The 17,500-nt window shown below is 37.9% G+C and overlaps 1 protein-coding gene across 3 annotated transcripts in view; it reads right to left on the bottom strand.

Moving 5' to 3' along the window:
• The window catches only part of CCNT2 (cyclin T2), a 24,603-nt gene that overhangs the window by 4,530 nt on the left and 2,573 nt on the right, over positions 1-17,500 (bottom strand). For 2 of the 3 annotated variants that reach the window (XM_075028900.1, XM_075028901.1), the window contains exons 3-7: positions 11,152-11,280; positions 9,988-10,048; positions 8,827-8,889; positions 2,713-2,758; positions 1,210-1,373 (exon numbers count right to left, since the gene is read on the bottom strand). In XM_075028900.1, the coding sequence (XP_074885001.1) occupies positions 1,210-1,373; positions 2,713-2,758; positions 8,827-8,889; positions 9,988-10,048; positions 11,152-11,280 (463 nt within the window). Of the gene's footprint in view, positions 1-1,209; positions 1,374-2,712; positions 2,759-3,547; positions 8,804-8,826; positions 8,890-9,987; positions 10,049-11,151; positions 11,281-17,500 lie in introns of those variants that run through there. The other variant, XM_075028899.1, reaches the window with a different exon arrangement.

Genomic DNA, 17,500 nt, shown 5'->3' with positions numbered 1-17,500 from the left:
AAAAATAATTGGGTACAGTCAGAATTTGAATGCAAAAGTAGATCTCTTGCAGGTCTGGAAGAACTGGCTTCTCCAGAACTCCACAAGCAAGTTATAAACTAAGCTGCTCCCAAGAGTGAAACTGCCTCAAGCCCTTTGGTCTGCCTGAGTCTATTACACACACCAGAACTCCATAAATGCTTGAAGAATTAAGTGGTGCTCACCATGAGCTCACAGCACACACCTCATGGGATTTTTAAAAATCAAAATGATGCATGCTTACCAAACACACAAGACTAACAACCAGATGAGAAGGAAGGCAGGGTGGTATTAGAAACTACAGATACAACTTAAAGAAGCCTACTAAGAGACATTTGAACTTGCCAATTTCAAGCTTACTCTGGTTCTCTGCTTCACATGACATCTACTCAAGTTTTCACTGTCAAAACCAGTAATATTGCCATTAAGAAAGAAAAACTCAGCAGAGGAAGAAAGCAGGCCGTGGGGAGCTACACTGGGCCATACCAAGCCTGGAGGCCTCCCCCACTACTCTGAAACAAACATTTCACTCTAGAACTAACAGCTAAGTCCAATACACAGATCTGAAAGCCCCAGAAGGTACCACCTCCTCTACAGTAGCATATGGAGGCCTTGAATTCAGACCCCACTGAACTAAGTACTGTTTCAAAAGATAGTAAACTTCTTGGTATATGGTCTTCTAGGTATATGCTTTCTTCTGGAAAGAAGCCATTTAACAAGAAAAAAAATGCTTCACAGGAGTTTGAAGTACCATACAACAAATTGTTAACATAGAACTACCTTCATAAACACAGCAATTTCATGTATAGCCTTAAGAACATTTGTTTCAGTGACAATGAAGCCATAAACTTGGACCAGTGATGTACGTAAAATGATCAGGACTGCACAGATTTGCACTGGTAGGTCTCCATCGCTTTCCTGGTTCTGGAAAGCACTTTAAAGCAAGATTCTAACCTACACTTGCAAAAGGTTAGTGGATGCCCCAGCCCACAGGATGAAATAAAAAGGGTCTCAAAACTAAGTTTGTCTTCCAAAGTTCTCCCCTCTCCTATAGCTTTCACCTGTGGATCCGGTATGTGAAGTCAGTGAGACTTATTTTAGGCTTAAAGCCATGCTTTTAATATACTATGCTCCTATTTTTACATTAATAAACACTTGAATTTCAATATGTGAAAAGGCAGTATTACTTACCATCTAGCAATTCTAGAGTAACTGAAGGGTCTACATATTCCCACCAGTGTTTCCCATCAGTTGATACTGGAATCTCCCAGTTGGACCACTTGCAGGCCAAGTGAATGCACACACATGCTATCACTGTAGGCTTGTACTGAAGACAGAATGTAGTAAGATGAAGACTGTTGCACAAATTTCGTAATGAGGAACCAAAGGAAAGCAAACATGTAAAACAGAAAACCCAAACAAATCAACCATTAACATACAGAATAAGATAACACGTCAAGCAACAGCAGTTAAACATCAGGTCAAGGAACATTTTTCTGATTTAAGTTTGTAAGATATCTTACTGCCTTAAGAAAACAAAGGGCATGGCATTTATCTGGTGAAAAAGTTTAATTTGCTTTTGCTATAAAAAGTGCAACGAACAGTAAATAAATTTACCAGTTATTCTACTGTACTTAAGTACTAAAAAGAAAGAAGTATAAAATGGTCAATTAAAATTCTACAGTAAAAAACCATACAGCTGATTATGCAGTCTCTGAATGAGACAATTAGAAGAAGGTACCCAATAGTTCCACAGAAGCCAAGTGAATTACTTGTGGGCTTAGCTTTCACTGGGCCTGGATTTGTGGTATTTGCGAACTTGCCTTCAGCTTCCAGCTGGCAGCAGCACAAAGACATTGGTTCAGTTTCACTGCTTTATCATAACTTTTGTTAACAGCTGTTTCAAATATAGAACCTTGCCCATCAAGGAACCACCAAGAAATATTTATTTGGAAGAGTTCTAATAACCAGCAGATACTGCTTAAAAAACTATCTACATGTAATGTAATCCTCTTAAATAAAGCTCAAAGTTGTTTTGCAAGAAGTAAGCTGAAGTAATCAAGAAATCAAGACTGAAGTCTGCTCTCAAATTCCGCCTTTCTACAACAGACTATGTATACACAATTCCCATTTGGAATCCTAGAACTTTAAATTTATGTAAGTACTTAAGTTTTAAAACTATATATTAAGATTAAAGAGCTGCTTCTAAACGGAAGAACATCAGACCACTACTAGTCCATCCGAAAAGAAAAATCAGCTAGTTGAAAAGATCTTAGGCCCACTACAATTTTATAAGTTAAGATTGGATCAATATATTTAAAGTTAAGAGAAAACTGCCATTAACTACAAGTGTAAACTAAAAATAGTTTTGTACTTACCAAGATGCTCGAATTTCTAGGTTAAGTTTAGCTCTTTGTAATCTTTAGCTGCTATTCAGGCTACCAATTTTAGACTTATGCACTCACAATCGAGAAAATGTCATCAGAAAGCACCACTACACTTCTCATTGTGCATTTAACCCCTTTGTGCCATCAGGCCCTTGTACAATACACCGCACTGCAGACAGGAAGGTACCACCACTGTAGATGGCCCAGTCTCCTGTTGCAACAAGGGTAAGACACATGTAGGGGGCCCTGCAGTAAAGGAAGCTATAGTGTGCTACAACAGTGCAACAAAGAGGTTCAGGATAACAACCTGTTGGTAGCCATGAAATAGGATGTCTGTGCCAAATCCTTGCTTGCTGTAAGAAAAGAAAAACGGAGAGATTAAAGATCTGCACTAACTTGTCAGGTTCATTCCAAAATTAAAGCACTTTTACCTTCCAAAAGCACCACTTGTTATTTCCACAGAACTGACCTGAATTTAGCTAACTAGCCTTTAAAAGAATCTTTTCCGAGATACAGAAGAGGCCGTTACATTCAGTAACTGGAGGTGGACCAGTCATTCCATTCACTGACCCTCCCCCTGTACAACCCGCACAACAGTTTCCCTTTGCTCATCCACCCCGCCAATGCCTCACCCACGAGCGCGCTCTCTTCTAGGAATACCTGCTTCCCCACCCTCGTTTACAGGTGATCCCTAGCGTAGCCGTGGACTGCAGTAAGGCAGCCAGTAAAAGCCAATTCATAGCAGTGCAAGTTCTGCTCTGGGAGAGGAGCATGGCAGGACCGTTGGAGAACACACCTCCCACCCCAAAGCACCTCCCCAAAAACAGCCATATCTCTCTCCCAAAGGCCTACGATACAGCAAGCTCCCAAGCCAGATGGTAAATAAAAATTAAATGAGTTTTCTGCTCCCTCTAATTAAAGCGCACCGTACTCATAACAATTTGTTCCACATTTGTTAAACCTATGGCAAAGCTTCGATAGGAAATAAACAACTTCGTTTTAGTTACAGTCAGGGAAAAAAACCCACAGAAGACTGCAACGTGCCAGAAATGAAAAGCTAATGACTCAGGCTGTTACAGCCGTCTAGCACTGACCCCTACCAAGGAAACCCCAACACTCCTCACTCAAGTAAGAGAACTTACTGTAACATGCATATAATGGAATAGCTGGGCACAATGGTTTTAACTGAAGATTGAATGCAGCCTTCATTGAATTCTTACTTTGACACTATCCCTTGAAATCAGTGCTACCTGCAGAAAGTGTATTGTTGAATTTTATGTCAAAGGGAATATTGTTAAAACTTTTATTTTAATAATCATCTTTCCACAAAGTTTGAGAAAGACTGCAGTGGCTTTTAAAATGTAATTTAAAAAAGCATATTAAGTATTTAACTTGACTTCTAATGATTGCCAAGGACTATAAATCAGATTTGTCTTTATGCTACACAACTGGGCAGTGCCATAATCCAAGAATGTAGGAAGTAGCAAGGTAACAGGATCCATTCCTACACACAAATTCTACTAATCCATAATAATCTAAAGGTGAACTGACAATGTGGCAGTGTTATACTGTAATGGTAACTGCATGCCAAATAACCACAGAGTTCAACCTTTTCCTCTCCCTCCCATCAAAAAAACGTCAGGCAGTATTACAAAAAAAAAAAATAAGTGAAACGAGACTATCATAACAAAACAGATGAAAATACAGAATGGTTGAATAAGACTGAAATTGATGTCTTGCTCTTTGTTTTTCATCAAAGCAATGTTTAAAGGATCTTCAATGATTTCTATATTCTGTAAAGTTACAACATGTTTGAATTAAGGGACCGGACCAAGAAGCATCTCTACTCTCACTGAAATATCCCTTTTGAACAAGGAAGAAAAGCAGATGCCAGAAAACTTCTATTTAACATCAGCTTGAAAGTTGAGTAAATCAAAACACATACCTGGAAGAAAAGAATCACATCTTGAAACACACATTTTAGCCTCAATCAAAAATTAATGTGCTAAATACCTTACCTATACTACAAGCAGCATGATACTGTATCAACTTATTTACAGCTAAATAATCATCATTGCCAAAACCAGCAAGAAATTTCAGCTCACAACTAAAGCCTGTGGTAACACAAGGCACAACAGAAAACAACCGTCCCAAACTCTTCTCTTACATTTAAGACAGCTTTGGTTTAGTAGAATTCATCACAAAAGTTAAAGCTAACGAATTTTTGTTCCTACATTGTGGTGTGTTATTTCCTTTGTAATAGTGGAAAGTGCATCTCCAAATAAAAATAATCTTGAAGCAGAGGCTAAAACAAGCCAGCAGAGCTTCTCTATTATAACTCACAAGTTGCAGGACTGATGACTGTGACACCAGCCATTAATTATCAATTTTATATTTTATCATTCAGGAGTGATTTAAAACACCCACCCTGTCTCACTGCTGCAGAAGCAACCATAAGGCAGGGGATTACTACAGTAGTAATCAAGATTTTTGAAACAGGACTTGCTGTCCGATACACCTTCCAAAAAGCTACTATCTCCAAGAAATTCCCAACTGGAAACCAAAATGCTTTTTATTGGGCATAGCCACACAATTCATCCGGTTGCAATTCCAAGACGTGTGAGTCTTTTCTTCAACACTAGGTTACCTTGGATCTTGAGATAATCATGAAAATGTGACTGCCAAGTCACCCTTAGGAGGGTGGTAGCTGGCCAGGCCTAGGACCCTGACAACATACGTGAACTTTCCCCAGAAAGAGGAGACTGCAGGTAAGCCAGTCAACTTTGGAAGAGAGAAAGCTTGCTTAAGTTCTCCTGGGCAAAAGGAAAAAGCCACAGGCTCTGAATGGAGGTATATTGGGGGATGCCTGTTGTATCTGGAAAGGGCTGGAGGAGGCCATGGTGTAGGCATTCGGGTCTGAACAGTCCTGGTGGCTTTACTTTCTTCAAAGTATTTAAACCTTTGGCCTGTAAAAGCCTGAGGTGAAAGTTCAGAATGTGAAGGCCGCCTGAAGCCGTGCTGGAGTGCAGCTGGTGTTTTAAGATCTTTCCACACCTCATAGTGTACTAAGATTTAAATTTTCCCATGAGAATACCCTCTGAAAAAGCTGATTCATTTTCATCTCCTCTTCTGCTGACTTTGTCTTTATCAGCCCGATTTAACCAGTGGCACCTGTGCACACAGATACTATGGTATGTTTGAAGAACTTGACAGTGCAATTTCCACAAAAGATTATTAAGGAACATGGGTGTTCAAGATACCTGGTAACCTGCAGAGTAGCAAGAACAATCCTAGAAATCCTTGGGATCCAATCTTCAGTTCCAAAAGAAGGTTGTGTGCCAACACAGAAAAAGGAAGGACTGAAGACTTCCCAAGATGGAGATGAGGATACAGATTCCTCCCCTTCCAAGTTCCACCAGAAGCAGGCTGGGAACAGACTGATTTTGCACCAGAACTTATGAGGACCATGTCACGGTCTTGGCACTAGGGCAGTTTCACTGCTGATCATTCAACTAACATTCAAGCCAGAAAGGTAGTTTGACACCAGAATAGGTTTTGGTGTTGGGGTTTTTTGATTATTTTTCTTTCTTTTTTCTTTTCTTCTCTCTTCAGTATCGGAGCATCCTTGGAATGGGCACTGAAGCTTGCTGACAGGCCTTCACAGATCCACTGCCTTCAGATTCCTTAGAGGACCTGTGGGATCCTAAGGAATGATGGTCCTGTCTCCTCTTCTCAGTCTCTTGACACTGAGGAAGAATGGTGCAGAAAAAAGACTGAGCCCACACCATTTTCCTTGTCTACTATACTGACCAAACTGTAAAGATGGAACAATTTCATCAACCCCTGAATATCTGAAAACCAGAAGGAATAATCAGATACCTTATACCTGATCATCATGAGTCATTATGTATCCATCCAGTCACCCCTTATCTACCATAAGCTGTGTTGTCTAATACTACCTTCAGAAAGGCTTTCAATCTTAGAGATGAAGAATTCAATTTTTTCTTTAGTTGTATGTTGAAGCAATTATGTTTATTTTCACCAATTCCCACTTACTAGTTCATCTTCGGCTTCCAGCAATTGATTCTGGTATGCCACTATGAGACTAGACAGTCTTCTGACAATGGACTTGGCTGAATCTTTTGAGCATCATCAGTAGAACCTGGTTTCTGTTTGGGTTTTTTTTTGTTGTTTGGTGGGTTTTGTTTTGGTTTTTTTTCTATTTTGTTTTTAAAGGGGGTAGCTTACAGATTAATACAGGTAACAGTGACAGCATAAAGCACATTGCCCTGGATGCAAGACAACAAAGTGATACAGAGAATCAGCCATCCTCTTAGCCACTTAAGTTTAGCCAGCAAAAGGGCATCTTCTCACCACATGGCAATTCAGTGCACACATGCTAAGCCAAAACCTTAAGTACACTTGCATACCTCAGCTAACTTTGTTGCCTCTCTTCTGATACTTACTAAGCCACATTATATTCCTCCCTTCCTTCTCACCCCAAACATACAGTTGGAGGTTTTAATCATAAGTCTTGGATAACTTAATCACCTTTAATAAATAAAGGTATCTCTGCCTTCTGAAATAGTGCTTTTTGTCCAAGCAGACATGTTACCAGAACCAGATGAAGCAACCTTGCATTTCTTTAAATTCTCAGTCAACACCTTTAGCACTGAAGATTTAACACTGACAAGTCTTGGATGTATTTGAAAGCTTCAGGACTTGATATCTAAGTGTTGCACCTTTTCACATTAAAACAACACCCTGTCCAATAAATAAATGTTAAGAGATAGAGAACTAAAATCATGCCACTGCATCTTTGAAGATGTATCACTGTGCCCACAAGCCCATCTCTTTATTCACTCAATACATAAGACTAATGTTCCACAGCAACTCTTCTTTACTTGCTCGACTTGCATGCATGACTACAGATTTCACACTCAATGTTTTTAATTTATGGATTAATTTGTTGGGGTTTTGTTGTTTATTTATTTTTTTAATATGAGGAAATTAAGTCTTGTGTTCACAGCCTATACCACCCCTAGGAGGGGCATATGCTGACAAAAATTTCATTTGCATACATCCTGATGCAGCTTACAATGCTGCCTGCTACCCCCCCCCCAGCCCCAAATACTGAGCAAAAGTGCAGGGGCTCACACAAAACAGGGAAACATGTGCTCAGAGTTATATTGACCAACAGCTAAAAAAATCCAAAGCAAAACCCTACAGACCTGCTGATGATGACTACTGAGACTTTAGGTGCAATTAGACTTATGCATTGAGTCACAACCAAATCTGGACAGAAAGCAAAGAATCATTATCTTACAGCAAGAATAGCAATAAAGCTACTTTATATGCAAATAATTTACAGCAGCAGTCCTACTCAGAATCAAACTCTGAAGACACTACACCAGTAAGCTACTCTAAAATGAGAGCGATACTTTTTCTGCAAAGAACAACTTTAATTCTAGTTACTGCAAAACAGATCTAGTTAACATGATTAAGTTGTACCTAACTTTCCTATATTTTATAGAGAAAAAAACAAACAAACAAAAACTTTGAAGCACTTAACTTTGCGTTTTTCACTGCAAAACCAGCTAAAGACTAAAGACTAACAACCATGGTCTAATAATTTCCAAACACTTTTTAATTAAGGAACATAACTAAAATGAAAAACTTATTTTAGGTGCTTTTACAACCAATCACTAATTTTTTCATCCTCCATCTTATGAGAGGATTTTTTTTCTTTTTTTAAAGCTCCAAAGGAAACTGATTTAAGAACTAAAGGTGTGCCAAAATTCAGCAAAAATATTAAAGAACAAAACAGGTTTCTAGCCAGAGTCACATTAATGAGCTGCATACAAGTTAGAGGATATGATTGTTTAACAAAAGGTTTGGGGTTTTGTGCTACCATCCAAAACAAGTACACCCTGCTCCAGAAAAACAATTAGTCACATCTTGAAGTATTTGCACGTGATCGCAGACCTGCTATGCACTCTCTTTATCCCTCAGTTCATTACCTAAAAAGATTTGCTAAGACAGAAGTCTAGCATTAGCCATCAAGCAACATGCAGACTAAACTTCACTTGGTAAAACTACTTCAGAATGAAAATAATCAACCCAGAATGATATGTAGCTGGCTATTCAGTTTTCAACTACTAACTGCTTCTGTCATTTGAGAAAACATGGAACAGACATTATTAAAATCAATGCTAATAAGAAAGCAAACAAAATGAAGGACAGAGAACTGGACTCTTTATCAAACTCTCAAGGTTAAGATCAAGCTTTTAGTAATTAGCTTTAAACAAACTCTTTGGATAACACAGTTGGTGAAGAAGCTGATATTAGGCAAATAACATCACCTTCAAATTTTACTAGAAAGGTAAAAAAGGACTTACAGAAGCAGTTAAAAGTCACTGACCTCTCACTAATTGCGTACATTTCACAACATCTGTGTGTGGATGTTCAATGGTAATCTCAAAACCTGAAGAGTTACGAATACATTTTAGAATTACACATTTGCATCTGTAAAATAAAAATACCAAACCCCTTTTGTTTCCCCACAGACCTCAAATGCTTGCTAAACCTTTGCACTGCAGATCAAGTAACACTATTTAACTGCCTTTTATTCTGCACCTTTTCATACTTTTGAATAGTAGATAGTATAGCTACTTCAAGATAAATTAGTAAAACACTCCTTCGGTAATCTCAAATCCTATATATGTGTTTTACAAGTTGAACATATCTGAACAGTTTCTAGCACATTAATAAGTCAGTAAAAGCTGTATTACAGACACACTGAAATATATGTGTGCACACATGCTTTATTCATTGATTTCTGGGACTTAAACATGTTGCATCTATGAAATTACAAATTAAGTCATTTGTAGGTCAGTGACTTAAGAAACCTTTCTTTGTTTATGACACTATTTAATAATTAGGTCATGATTGTTAGCTTTTTTTTTTAAAAAAAAATATACTCAAATTGATATTGAAGAATATCTCAGTCAGTCAGTGTTCTCAGGCCTGCAAGCTGTAATTGTCTCTGTTTATGTTACTTTAAAGTCAGAAGAGTTTCTTATCAGAACATCCATTTCAAATTTTGGAATTACCCGAATCCATTGAATGGTTACACTGCAGCTTGTGATGTTCAGAGGTAATAATCCTGCTCAATTACATATTGTTCTTTAATTGAAAGGCAAAATGGGGAAAAGCACTTCGTATAAAGCTCTTCCCAATTGCTTCAGAACACATACACAGCTAACCTAGTATAACACGTTACCTTATATGAAGAAATATCAACGTAGTTACTACTTTGGAGTAAAATCTGTTTGGAAGAGTACACATTTCTACCCCATCAAACCGTCAGAAACATCTATTTCACAAGTACAGATACGCCTTTTCTTCCTCCAAAGTGAACACAACAGAACTACTAATACAAAACTAAATTCATAGGTCAGAAGCTGTACACAAAAATAGTAAAATACTAGTGTACCAACAGCACATCAAAATTCCAGTTACTTGCGTTCCATTACTTCTTCGTGGTAAGTTGGCTGCACAGGAGATATTTAGAAAGACATACCTAAAGTTTGAAGCATTATTGTTTCAAGTATAACCAGCTCTTGGGCTTGCTGAAGGTATGCCTGAAACAAATAAGCAAACAGGTCAAGACGTAGCTATCTATTGTCTCAAAATTTTTTATCATACACTTCCTATTTGAATACTGGTACTAGCAACACAAGTTAAGACCACTGCCCAAGTCAGTTAGGACTGACGACTCAGAGCACTTCACTACGTAATACTTTTCTCTACCAGTATAAGCATTACTGCAAATGCAGTTATACCAGCCTAACCATCTTTCACAGTAAGATTTACTTAGTTTGGCTCTCATATAATCTATTCCAGCAAAAGATTTTTAGGAGAAGTGGGGGGTGCTGTAAGAATTACAAAGGCTTGCCAGTACAAATCAACTCAACTATCTCTAGGCAGATAATCCATTCTACAAGTACTTTAAAATACAGCTGGAAATACTCAGTTGGCCTGTGTTAAGCTAGCTTAAGCTTGTGGGCTCAAACACCCATATATATATATATACACCTCCACCTGACATTCCAAGACCTGGGAGCATAACAAAGGTGCTCAAAATATGTCAGCTGAGGTCCAGCAGGGTATAACTAGCTCAGCCTACCCTTCAAGCAGAACAACTCTGGTGCACTTCCACCATGCTTCCTCGTATGTTTGGTTTCAGGAAGACTCATCTCAGGAAAGAAAATGTGAACTATAAAGCGGAAGCTGTACAAGCTTTGGCAAATGAAAGGAAGACCAATGTATCACAGAAGGCAGCAGCTGACAACTGTATCGCATCCTTTAAAACAGAATGTAGACAACAGTGCAGTGAGCCTCTGGCTGAGAGGGGAACAGAGTGTCCTGAACTCCTCTCTGCGCAAACTGCGTGACTTATGGAATCACGCATGAAACCTCTTATTTAAGATCTAGCCTAGTCTTCCACTATACATGTAGCAGTCTTAAAAATAATGCAAGTCCAAGACAAAGCAATCTCTCTAAGTTTCATAACGCAAATATTTCAGTCTTTAATAAGTTACATTAAGTAATACAAAAGACTTAAATGGTATAAAAACAAAAGTTTTTTCTAGTTTGCAGACAGCAATAATCCAGTCAAGACAACGTAACAGATCATTAGATGAAGTGTCATCTGATTATCTTTAAAACCATGACTTCCACCTACATCACTCTTTGTATCCAGTTGTGGCTCTTGAGGATGAAGACAGGCATGTGCTACTTTAATAACATGTTCAAGTTTCCGTGGCTGTTCTTCCACTTTTGCAGCCAAAAACAATGCCGTAGGAGATATTATCTGAAGAAGAAAAACATATGTATTTTTTAACTTTTTACAAGTAGGACTTGAATTTTTATGGAGAATCTAAAGTGGTAATTAGAAAAGGTTTAAGAAGTTGGATTTGTTTGTGGTTTTTTTTTTAACAGTTCTGAAATCATGCAAGGCAACAAAAATAACTACTCATGTTTTATTTTATAACTGATGTAATCCTCTCAGCAGCACAGGGAAAGAGTAGCATAAATGCTAAATTACATTTGTGACTAAGATGTCTAAGGTCAAACTAATTCTAGTTCAACATAAAAAGAATAGATTTGGCCCAGAAGATTTAGTCGCACTAGAACAGCCTGTTTCAAGTTGAATATACTTCATGAGAAAGTTCATCCAATTTCTTGCATAGTAGCGAGCCATTACACCATCTTTTCAGTAAAAGTCAAAACAGCTGATCACAACTTCTGCTAGCATTCGATTCTCCTGAAGAGCAAGAAACTTTGCAGAGAACTTTATGGAAAACAGCTTGTTATATAAAAATAGGCTGTATAAGTAAAAGCTTACTCTTAGAAACTTTACACCCAGCAGTATTTGGTGAACAAAGCACAAGGATTCACAAAAAAGCAGTTACATCAAGTCTGAGTAAAGACTACAAGATGTTTAGAGTTGAAAATTTTCATAAAACCCTAGGTGTCATAAGCTGGCAGCAAAGCACCCATTCACAGTTCATTCAGTATCACCTAGGAGTTAGCCATGACGCAGGGTTGTGATGCCTAGTTATTAGCTAAAATGACTGATGTATCTATATACAGAGCATGGCTAACCATAAAAGACTTAAAAGAACCAGGGTCCTCTTTGTATGCAAAAGTTGACCATGTTAGACAGGAATTAAAACAACAGTAGAAATCTTCATGTAGACATGAGCAGATTAAACTGGTTAAAATTAAGCCAGTATAAAGCATTTATTCAGAGATTGAAAGAGTTGTTTGTTGAGTATTTAATTAATGCATTGTGCAAGCAGCACAGGTATTGGATTTCTCAATGTGCAAGTAGAATGAGACTGAATGAACTGAATAGCAGCTGTACTTCCCCCCTAAAGTGAGGTTTGCCTTTTTTTTTTTTTTGTCAGCAAGCAGACCTTTGTTATTCCAGAATGAAACATTTGGTGTAGAAATTCACAATATATGGAAAACTGCAATGAACTAATTAGAATTGAACATTTAAGCTATTACCTATTACATTTCAGGAACTTTCAAGTGTATTGAGGGAGTACTTTTTGCCTCCTTAAATCACTTCAAAATATCCCCTTGGATCTGAAGTAAATCTTGTAAGTTGGCAGACTTGAGGAAAACTGAGACCCTGGGAAGGTGATACCCTTTGATGCACAGAAGCATGCCATGAAGAAATCTAGTATTCTAAAAAAAAAACCAACCAAACCACCCAAAACAAGTCACAGAGAGAAAATTCTTCCACAACAGAGAAAAAAGAAACTACTTTCTTTTTAAGAAGTTTGTAGCTCAAGCCTTACAAAGGAATGAAATGAAAACCTGAAGTCAGGTGTTGCTGAACAAGGCCATATTAACACTGTCATTTAAGACTTCTGATGATTTTTGAGAAGTTCCTACCCACATCACTTGAATGATTTGAAATTCTGGAAGAAATTCCCTTTGCTAAGGACATACTACTTGAAATATGTCTCACTTAAGCTGGGAGAGAAACTTTTAAATGCTAAATGTGAAGGAAAGACTTTCTGGAGTTCAGAAAGCTAGAGTACCAAGAGCTTTGAAGTGCCAGATATACAGTAGCATGCACATGTATAACCCAACATATGCATGCCATATAAAGATATTCTATAGAGCAGACAAACTGTGCTCCTGTCCACTAATGCACAAACCCAGGCAAACCTCTCTCGTCTACACTTGTTTCACCCATATAATCCCTGTGGTAATGTCTCCCCAGTGTGCTTCAAGGATTTAGGGTACGCGTAACTGAGAAAGGTGTCTAAGCCTAGCACCTTGTACACCAGGGCCAGCCTAAGAGGAAGGATTACATCCTCAGACATAATCCTGAGCTTTTGGGAAAAGCCAGATTAGCAGACAGGGCCAGGAAGCCAGAGAAACATGAACAACAGAGAAGAAAGGAAATCAGAAATGTTGAAGAATCCACAGTTATGAAGAAACAAGTTTGACAAGAAGACATTGGACAGAAATGAGGAGGTAGTAATGAGCACACCAGAGAGACTAGAACTGGTTCAATTTTATTTTTTTTTTTTTACTCAGGAAAAAGGATACAATGTGGTAGACCATGATGGACTGAAAACTAAGACTCAACATAGCGAAGTCAGTGAGGAAGGAAAGTTAAATCATGAAGTGTATGGAATCAGAAATAGAATGGATGATGGGAAGAAGCTTTAATAGAAAGTAAGTAGAAGATCTTTTTCATCTCCCCAGGATCACACAATTTTTATTTTTTTAATTTTAAACAAACCAAACAGCTGTTGGGTCAGTAACCTGTAGCAGTGCCTTACTGCTGGGCTGAAGAAGAACAAAGCAACTGCACTGTGAGCAATGAAGTGTTGCTCCCTGCTGTTCTCCCCTTTCTTCTAGCCTTACCACCCCCACCAAGCATCACACACTTATCCCCAAGCGCCTGCATTCAGGCCTTACAGTTTTTCTAGCTTTGTGTACAAGTTCAATCCAAATATATCCCAACACAAGGTCTCTTCCTACACAGATTGTGGGTATAGTTACACATACATGGAATTTTCACAGTTTACCATTCTGAAAAAATCAACTTCCAACAATTACTGTGAGTGAAAATATTTACATTTCACAGAGCCATTCTTCGAACCAAGTCACCAATAACTGCACAATTAAATAATCAGGACACTCTCACTCACTATTATTTGATGTTTGACTGCACTGAAGTTTTATTTCATTCCAAAAAAGCACCTTCTTCATCAGGCTGACTTCAGGATATTTTCTAACTTACCGAAACAGATCAGTTCTAGCCGAGAACTCTCCATACAATTCCTGACCTCCAAGACCTTACATAAACCACAGTTCTGGAGGCTGATTTAAGTCAAACTGATTAACTGGCATTTAACTCTGGTGCATCAGAAATCTACGTACACCCCAATTATCTATGTCCTTAAAACAGAAGTGCTGGCTTCCAGCCAAAGAATTTCAGGTCTTGGTTCTCATTCCCAGTTTAGAGTAGGTCAGTATTTTTGTCTCCCTTGGTATTTATTCAGGAAAATAGACACCCTAATAAAATTTCAGACTTGGCATGCATACAGTCTTCAGTGAAGATGACACACCCTGCTAAGCGTGTAACTGGCAAAGTTACTCAAACACTTTCATTCATTTCCAATTCTCAAAAATGACAGAAAAAGCAAAGTAGAACAAAAAAGCAAAATTAAAGACAGACTTGACAAAGCTGTAAGTTTCCTACATATAAACATCTTCATTTGACATAAAACAAAATAAAGTTATCTACCATGCACCCAAAATATTCTTTAAGACTTCAAAAAATTTCTTCAGAAGAACACACGTGATTTATGAAATTAAATCCCTTTTTTGTACTAGCTGAGAATCTCAGAAACCAAGTCCCACTGAAACAGAAAAACCAAAACATAAGAGCCTTATTATGACAGTCCAAGAGCGTTATACAGCAAGTTTTATTGGTAAATGTGGTACAAGTCCTTTTTCACTATAAAGTACAAGACACATTGTAAAAACAGTGTTGCTACAATGAAGGCATTTGGAATAATCTCAGAATACAGCTGCAGCATACACATTGCTTCCTGAGAACTCCCTCTCCCTTTTAATGCCAATATTAGTATGTTCTTAGACCTGATACGAAATAGCTTAAGACATTAAGTGGTCCCAGTCTATGACAGAGGTTTTTCAAGTGCAAACACAAAGAGTTGCAAGGTTTTTTTTATTATATCCAGGAGCTCACATTGCATAAAAATCAGCAAATATGTTAAATTGCAAGATTAAAAACAGAACTGAAGTGGTCCAGAACAGCCTTGCTAAAGCTTGGTGCGTATTATGAAAGTTTTAAGAACTTTGCACAACTGCAGAGTCAACTGTTCAATACTGCAATTTGGACAGGGCACAAGGGACAGGAAGGGAATACAGAGGGATGGGAAACAAAAAAAACCCTCCACACAACTCACCTACCTTGCACTTCAGAGAAAAAATTCCTCCTGCAGCCTTCTTTAGGCACATTACTAAGTTCCACTGCATGTCACACAAAAAACCCTTGACATCATCAAGTATATTTTCAACTGGTTGTTTGGTATTACACATGGCATTTCTAAGGATTACATTTTAAAATACAGCTACCATTTGGATGCCTTACCTCTCATTTCCAGCATACCAAGGATTTTTCCCCCTTCTCTGTTCTTCAAATCACTGTGTACTGAAGAATAAGCCTCTAAAAGAGGTATTTGCTATATAACAATATCAAACACACTAAGTACTACAGAAACAGTATTTCCAGAAGAATTTTAATTTTCAAGATATTTTAAAGTGTAACAGTCAGGCTAGCATTTCCTATAAAAAGCCAGCAAGCTCCCTCCCCACCCCAATATTAACACTGACTAACTTTATACTCAGCAAACCAAAGTTACTATGCCCTGGTCAACAGTAACATAAAAAGAATAATTTGTACTACTGCTGAGGGGATTCATAGTAGTTCCTGAAATGTCATTTGCATGGCCAGGGAAAATTAGTAGCCAGGGCATCCAATTCAGCTTACCAGAATTGGTAACGCAAGTTTCCACCCTATTACTGAGGCATAGCAACTTTGCAAAGTCTTAACCTGCTTTGAATGCAACATCAAACCCCCAACACATTCTTCATTGCAACTAAAAGTATGTACTTCGTGGATAATTCATAGCAATTCAAAAGTGACTTGCTAGCCCACAGTAAATTCACAAAAAAAAAAAGGGATATTTGGTCATTAGAGCAATAAATGCAATACATTCCAAATGAACCAAGACTATATTAACTGGTATGTGCCACCCCTGTGGCTCTACAGATTGAAGATACTGTTGGGAATTCTGTTCCCTATTCGCAGTTGACTCAAAATCTTGAAAGCCTGTAAAACTGTTTAGCAGTAACTTACATTGAAGAAAAAAAAAAAATTAAGACAACAACTATTCATTAAATGAGCTTCCACTTGAAGACCTGTTTATTAACAATTAAGTACATGTGACTTATATGTAAGACATACACATGTATTTGTATAGCCCAGCAATTATACGTGACAATAAATATGCAAGTGTTTATTACTTGGCTAAAAAAACTAACCTACCAATAACGCAAGAAAACAAAGGCTACATTTTTTCAGCTGGAGATCATAAGACATTCTGACTAATGGCCATCTAATTTTCTAGCCCCAGCCTTCAGATTCCTTCTTGCCATGGATAAACATCACTACATGCACACAACAAAGAAACATATACCATATACTGTGGAAAATTTTAGCTAGGTCTTCGCTTCAAGGCTGCCAGGACTTTACTATTTAATTTCTAAGGGTTAGTTTCTTATTGAAGTGGATGAATATTGTTACATTTCTTAGCTTGCCAAGTACTCTGGAGATTTGATATTAAGTATTTATTACAGTCCTTGGCTTTTGCTTTCTCTACAGAGAACCCACCAGATGGTTTGGGAGTATTTTAAAAGTGACTCGCATTCACTTTGAGATCACCCCTTTTACCCAATAGGAAAATAGGTAAGAAAATGCATTTGCCTATCAGTACACACACAAAGCTGCTGTCTGGCCTTACGCTCATTAAGAACTACAGAAAGTAATTCAGCAGGAATCAATATTACTGACTGCTCACTTGCAGTGCACTTGCCCTTAACTTCTATTTGTATAGTGTTACCTGAGAATCAATTTAACAATACATTTTCCCCCTCCTGTAACAGTTGCAGTTTCCATGGCGTTCAGCAGCTTACTTGCAAATTTTAAGATTCATAAATATAACTTAAGGCATAGCTTTCATAACAAGGGCACTATATATCCAAATACTACTGTGCTTCCAGTTCCAAGCGACCGGCATTTTCCACTGGTGAAAACCCAAACACAGCAGCTAAAGCTTCTTGCTACCTCAATCTATCCGAGGTTACCAGATGACAGTACAAACAGTAATCTAGCAGATGATAACACAAACCCCAGCTACAGCAGCTCTACACAGAGTGACCTCTCCATTCCAAGCAGCTCTGCCTAGTTTATC

This window comes from Buteo buteo, chromosome 5, assembly GCF_964188355.1.
Source record: "Buteo buteo chromosome 5, bButBut1.hap1.1, whole genome shotgun sequence".
Lineage (NCBI taxonomy): Eukaryota > Metazoa > Chordata > Aves > Accipitriformes > Accipitridae > Buteo > Buteo buteo.
This window is presented reverse-complemented; position numbering and strand designations above follow the sequence as displayed.